Source organism: Euprymna scolopes, chromosome 8 (genome assembly GCF_053919585.1).
Source record: "Euprymna scolopes isolate OS-2025 chromosome 8, ASM5391958v1, whole genome shotgun sequence".
NCBI lineage: Eukaryota > Metazoa > Mollusca > Cephalopoda > Sepiida > Sepiolidae > Euprymna > Euprymna scolopes.
Window position 1 is genome coordinate 105,943,853 of NC_136489.1, and position 7,500 is coordinate 105,951,352.

A 7,500-nucleotide genomic window follows, 5' to 3' on the forward strand; every position below is an offset into this window, starting at 1 on the left:
TATCTATCTATATATCTATCTATCTATCTATCTATCTATCTATTTTTCTGCATCTGTTTCTATTTATTTCCATATTTTCATATTTATCCTATTATCTCTATATCTGACCTACAATCACAATAGAAAATCGAAAGAAATTATAGTGCTAATAATATGAATTTTAAGTCTCATATATTAGTAAAAAATAAAATAAAAATTAGAATAGTTGAATAAAATATAATATGAATTTAATAATCAGCTCAGGTTTATAAATAACTGGCTCATGTTTTGCTTGTTAAATCCACTTAGTAGTGGGGATAGTCAAAATCTCTAGAAATAATATCCGCAGAAAAAGGATATTAGAGAAAAGTAAAGTAAGTGGAAAATTGTTTCTTTTTTTATCAAGCATTATATCAAAATTATGTTCTCTACTGATTTAATGTTTGAATGGCAAAGGAGAACTTTAATGGTGTATTCGAATATGTCATATAGAGATCAAGTGTTTTCCTTAGGAGAACTTCTGAAAACCTCGACTGAAACAAAAAGAGAGAAATGCAGATATGACCATTATATTTGCATTTACTGATCATGCTACTTACGTCACACAAACACTGCAAACATTTGGGAGGAACAATTCCTGTTGAAATGAAAAAGCAAAAAAAACAAAACACATTTAAAGTGAATCCAGAAAATTTTTTAATTAAATCATTTAAATTTAAAATATTGTTTAATCTAGAGCAGGTTTAGCATATGATGACATTTTAATGGTATTTGTTAATTAAAATCATTGTTATATTAACTAACCTGTATGTTCATTGTATTATTATTATTTTTTATTTGATCATATTGATTGGTTAACATTCTTAAGAAAACTTGATACAATAAAACCGATTTGTAAACCCTACGATAGAACAAAAGAAGAATACAATAAAACTAGTTTACTTTTTTAATAACTCCAAGTCATACCTATGCCGGTTTTTTTTTTTTCAAATTTTGCAATGCTCCTTTTTTTTTTTTTTATCTCATACAATCCATAAAATAATATCCGGGATGTTGTTAAATGCATACATCTGTCCACAATGTTGCCAAACTTATCAAGAACACAAGACAACTGGCCCTGACAATATTCCAGTTGCTTAAAGATCTGTTTCCAGGACTCCTCTTCTGACAAAGTTATTCAACAGTTGCTTAAAGGAGAAATACTTTCCATCTTCTTGAAAAATTCTGTAAATATGTCCATTATTTAAAAATATTGGTGATCAGTCTTCTGCATCTCAATACAGACCCATTAATCTCCTATACATCCCAAGTAATTTGTTTGAATTAATGTTGAATCAAGAAGTTTTCAATCACCCCAACAAACACAATCTACTTTTTAACACAAAAATATGGATTTCGTCCTGCAAGATCAGCTTCTGAAAAGCTGACTGAAGTATTGCATGGTATAAGTGAATTTTATTATTTTTAATTAGTTGATATAAGATATTTTTTAATATACTTCAAGTTTTTGAGAGAATTTAGAAAATCAAAATTATATGCTTTGTTATTCAATTTTTTAGAAAAGAAATCTTCAAATTATTATATCAATTGAACACCAAATATTTAGACTGTTTAAAACAATTTTTTTAAAACTTACTCTTCAATGTTTTGAAGGTTCAGAGTAAGTTACTTGTGATCAATTTAATGTATTCCCAATGTTCGTAATTCTTAGACAGGTATATACAAATGTATTCACCTCTATTCTAAATATAATTTTATTGAATTTTATTTTAATTCTTCCTATGCATTAGGATTGAATAAGCACTAAATATTAAAATGATGAATTAATTTCTGTAAACAAGTCTTGAATATTTTAGCTGTTGAGTCAGTTTTCTACATAAATTTAATGTAAAATGCCAACCCCACTTGATTTCTGATGGTTTTTAGGCAAAAATCTCAACACTACAACAACTAAAGCAAGACAAATATGAGAGACTTTGATGGATTACCAAAAAGACAAGACAAAGTAAGAAGAAACTATGCAACATGAACTATTTATAAGATGGACCAAAGAAATTGTGCAAAAGAAAATATGAATATTGCTGTAAAATGTAAAATTGAAAAAAGATACAAAATCCCTATTAACATTCACACAAAACAACACGGTCAGAGAAATTATATAAATGACATGATCGACATTATTTAGAAATAAAGAAAATATAAGAATAAACCACACCATCCATTAATGCAGCAAGCTGATCTAAAAGAACTTAAATAGAGATGACTTGACTTGTAAGGTATTACATTGGGAACTATTGAAACAACTTAGTTTTGAACACACAGACCAATGGCACAAAGAAAAAAACCAATCCAGGATTGAAAAATAAAAGACATAAACTCTCTACAGACATTGATGAACAAATATAAAAATTTATGCAACAAGAAGAGCAGGCATGATAATAATAAGCAAGCAGGAAAACTCTAGAAGTGTAAGCCATGTTTAGTTTCAGAACAGTTTCCGATGGTTAGTTGTTCTAAACAAGTCTTGAGAGGTGATTGGTTTGCAGTAGACAGAACAGTTTCTGATGGTTCGTTGTTCTAAACAAGTCTTGAGAGGTGACTGGTTTGCAGTAGACAGAACAGTTTCCGATGGTTAGTTGTTCTAAACAAGTCTTGAGAGGTGACTGGTTTGCAGTAGACAGTTCCACAGAGCAAAAGATTCTTACCGTGTCGAGACGGAAAAAAACATATGTGAAATTGCTACAGAAAAGGTTTAATATTTATGGGGCAATTCTGGTTTCTGATTGGTTGGTAGCAGAACGTGAATTAATTCGATTCGTCAGTTCCTAGCAGCATCGTTTATAAATAGAATCGCCCAACTGTGTGGGATCATACCCCATTACACATCTTGTGTGATGGGATGTGTCTCCTAGCGGCTTCGGCTGCAGGGAGACAGGGTAGTCGTACTCATCAATCTCCACTTTCCACTGGTATTCAACAATGTCGACTCAGGAGAGATGTGGTTAAAGATTGCCACAAAAACATTTGCCATATCTTAGAGTTAAGCCATTATACCAAGTTAAGCAAAACGAGGCAGAAAAAAATAAGTAAATACATGGAACTGAACAAGAAACTGAAGAAACTAAACGGACTCCTTCAGTATTTGACAGACTATGGATACTCATGAAGGGGTGCCTGCGTGTGAAATTTTTGTGGCAGGAGGTGCACAATCTCCAACCACACCTCTCCTGAGTCAACATTGTAAAATACCAGTGGCAAGTTAAGTGTATGTTCAGGACGACTGGTGGAGAACACATACAGCGCCTAGAATTCCCAAATGGTCACCCATCTGGTACTAACCAGGCTCAACGTTGCTTAACTTCAGGTGATCTGTTGAGAACAAGTGTGTCAACGTGATTATGCCGTATGTATGAAGAAACTATGGAGCATAAAAATTATCACCATACAAATAATTATAGAAGCATTAGAAATTGTTCCAAAAAATCTGTAATAAAAACTATGTAGGGAAACAAGGAAGAATTCCAACAGTTGCTAAGGACTGGTGATTATTTCTCTTTGCACAGAGGGACCCAAACTACTGGAGGACGGAGAGAGAGAGAGAGAGAGAGAGAGAGAGAGAGAGAGAGAGAGAGAGAGGAACAGGATTCCACATAGTTGAATATAAAGAAAAGTTTGTCATAGATTCGTATGTTACCATATATGGTAGAGAGCAATAAGAGTGGTGAGACCTTTTATTTATGTTCTTTTATCCTCTGTTGCAAGCCCATTTATTTTGTAAATAAAATGTATATATTTAGTCATATTTCTCCATTATTCTGTGTGTCCTGTATTATTGGGTTTAGTGTGCATGTTTTCACTTACAGATTGATAAAGGTAATGAAAATAAATACTAATAACTCCATGAAATTGGAATTGACGCTAAACAAACTACTTCACTATATTTTTTTTTTGTATTTGAGTATAACTCGCCATATTGACTTCAATCCATCCATCTCATTAACCCTTATTCTTCAGTGATTTTTGGCCTTGATAACTGATGACTTATTAGTAAAAATAAAAAATAAGGAATAATAATAATGGTAATAGTAATAATAAATATATATCATACACTTACCTTAAGCATGGCATAATCACATTGACACACCGGTTCTCATTGGATCACCAAAGTTAAGCGACGTGGAAACTAGTCACTATTAAATGGGTGACCATTTGGGAATTCCAGGTGTTTTATGTTCTTTCCGCGCATCTCAGCATTGTTTCCAGTCGTCTTGGACTTCTCCTTGCCACTGGACTCGAGCAGGAGAGGTGTGGTTGGAGATTGCGCAATCCTTGCCTCACAATTACATGTGCAGCTGCCCCTACTGGGGGTATCTTTTGTCTTTCGAGACTGAACAGAGGCATCCATCGACCCTAAGCAAAATTAGCTTTGACGCCAGGGGGAGATAATCATTCAGATATTTCCAATACATAACGTCCACATGAGTATTACCACTAAAAGTAATAGTATTTGGTTCAGCTTTTCTCTGTTTTATTTAAGGAAATAATTGTCAAGGCTAAGCTTTTGTTTTGTATCTGTAACACCTGCTGCTAATGTACCAATACAGCCTTCAACTTTTGCTTTCCATATAAATTCATTGTCAGATATATTTTTTATCTTCATAATCAAGTTTAACTATTTCATCTGATTTTTGCCTGGTAAGTTTCTTTGTGTCTGTTGAAGCCTATTCCAAGAAAATAATATTCAGATAATATTAAGTTACTTGGCTTGTCTTCCTTTTTTTTTTATTCTTTTGTTGGTGGTGGCGTCTCCTTTTATTTGTTAGTAAATTTCAAAATGTATATTAGAAGCACTGACCTAACCAAAAAGCACCACGTTAATCATTGAATCCACCTGTTGTAGATAGACACTTATTGTATTTATTTTTACTAGCGGAACCTGTGGAAATTCCACAGTGGACTCTTTCATATGTAATATATTGATGTTAGCATTTTGTCGATGTTCAGCATAAATAGAGACACCTTGATATTATTGTAGTTCTTATGTTAAAACTGCAAAAGTATATATCTAAGCTAGCAGGGACGCCCGGCATAGTCTGGTCATAAAATATGCTTAAATATAATATTTTAATTTATGCAGATTTCGTATATATTACTATAAGAGTCAATTTTCGATCCATTCTTATATATTATAAACTTATGATTTCAAAAATAAAAATATATCCATATGGCTTGTGTGCATCAGCTTGAATCGAAACCGAGCACAAAACTTATGAAGAAAAAAAGAATATATATATATAATGGAGTTCCTCCAGCTATAATCGAAACCAAAACCAAAACTGACGAAGAATTCTTGGTAAAATTATTTATTACAAAAAATGGAAAGGCATAACAATTAAACGACAGACACTCATAAGAAAAAAAAATGTGATACAGAAAATAACACATATGCTATCATATTTTAATAAAAATAATTTATTTAGAAAAAGGAACTGTCATTTAATATATATATATATATATATATATATATATATATATATATATATATATATATATATATATATATTGTTTTAGATTTAATGTTTTTATAAAAATATTTTATGTACAAAACCAGTTTCGTTTCGCTAATAACGTATCACTTTTTTGGTTTGTAACGTCAAGGCTTTTCATAAAGTTCAAGGTTTCATAACAGATATGCATTTGGCTTTTGTTTACAGGAAAATGTTGCAGTAGTAGCAATAATATTTTCATTAACGAAAACATAAGCGTCTCTCTCTCTCTCTCTCATGCTCTCTCTCTCTCTCTATCTCTCTCTCTCTCTCTCTCTCTCTCTCTCTCTCTCTCTCTCTCTCTCTCTCAATAAACAAATGTAAAAAACAATAAACAATGAAAATAATAAATAACTGCTCAATTTTTGTCCCCACCGACCGGGAGATTTGTGTTCTCATTTTTTACTATGGAATAACTTAAAATCAATTAATTCTTAATAACTCTTGAAAGATAAAACCCTAAATTTTATAGAATTAAAAACAAATATAGCGGTGAGAACATGTTAATTGAATGCCACCTGGAGCGTTCGTAAATGTGTATTCTGGAATTAAATGTCTATTCCAGAATTAAATCTCAACCAATCAAATTTGCCGGGAAGCATGACACACAAAAGAACACACACGCTATCGTATTAATATATAGATAAGCATTGGTATATTATAATCTTAGAATGTGAAAAGCAACAGATATAACCTGGTGATAAGCACAGATGAGTTAAAATAGTGCTAATATTACTTGGGTAAATATGTAAGAAACATACTTTAACTGCAACAATATAAGTATCAGTTGCGACCATATAAAATGGCTACTGAGAGCCTGAGAAAATGATAAGATCAAGAAGGGATTAGAACATTCCAGACCTTGACTGAAATGGTATAATGAGTTCTGGCATTTTTAAGAATGCTTCATATTTCAAAGAAAACCACTGGCTTTTATTAATGGAAAATCACTGATAAATGGCTGATATCAGAACACATAGTGAGTTGCAATGATTATGGAAAGAAGCTAAGAAATTGGTGTGACTTGCTGTTACTCAGATTCTGGGGAAAGAAACTATCATAAAAAAATCATTGATACCGTATAGTGCAAGTGTATCTCAATCATCAATAATGACTTATTTTCTTTCTCAGAAAACTGTTCCTGTTAGGCGATTTGGTTACACACTGACTAATAACTTATAGAGTGCATTTGTTTCATCAGTCTCAAGAAGGTCTACTTCAGCCTTTTTGGAAATTACAAAAGATGATCAGAGAGTTTCGTGAAAGTAATCAAGAAAGTCGCAACTCTTTCTTTATTCTGCTTTGATTCACTGGATTCCCGAGGGTTGACTATCTTAACTCAAATATAGACGGCTTCCAGCTCCTAAAAAAACTTTCATATTTTTCCTTTTTATTTTTTCACTTTGACACTGTCTAACTTTCTTCAACATATACCAAAACGGTATAAACACTTTGAATAAATAGTGTTGTTTCTTTTCATGTAATAGTTTTAATTTGTTAAAGATAAATAATATTATAGAAGTTGGTCTTACCATGGTCTGTTAAGAACAGCTCCTATACAAAAACTCTAAGTTAATAAGTTATCGTACCAGGCATCATTAAACCGAAAATCCATCGATCCATCCATCAACCCTTATTCTCGAATGGATTTTGGCCTTGATATCTGATGACTCATTGGTAAAAATAGAAAATAAGAAATAATAATAGTGGTTATAGTAATAATAAGTATATATCATAAACTTACCTTGAGCAAAATTAGCTTTGACGCCAGGGGAGATAATCAACCAAATGCTTCCAATACATAATGTCCACAGCCAAACGTTTGGCAACTGAGAAAATAAAAAACAACTTGATTGAATTTTTCAATTAGTATTTTTGTATTTTTTGTGTTACTTTTATCCATTCCAAGCCAGACATATGCCTCTAAGACATAAATGGCTACTGTGATTAAAGGACAAATTTAAAGCGCACATCT

At 31.8% G+C, this 7,500-nt stretch overlaps 1 protein-coding gene and 1 pseudogene across 1 annotated transcript in view; both read right to left on the reverse strand.

Annotated features, from left to right (window-relative positions):
• Positions 1-7,500, reverse strand: part of LOC145283704 (lysozyme-like) — a 17,061-nt gene that overhangs the window by 8,124 nt on the left and 1,437 nt on the right. Inside the window, exons 2-3 of the mRNA XM_080132729.1 lie at positions 7,270-7,354; positions 579-616 (exon numbers count right to left, since the gene is read on the reverse strand). Coding sequence (XP_079988855.1) covers positions 579-616; positions 7,270-7,354 — 123 coding nt within the window. The remainder of the gene's footprint in view (positions 1-578; positions 617-7,269; positions 7,355-7,500) is intronic.
• LOC145284139 (5S ribosomal RNA) lies at positions 3,271-3,388 on the reverse strand (annotated as a pseudogene).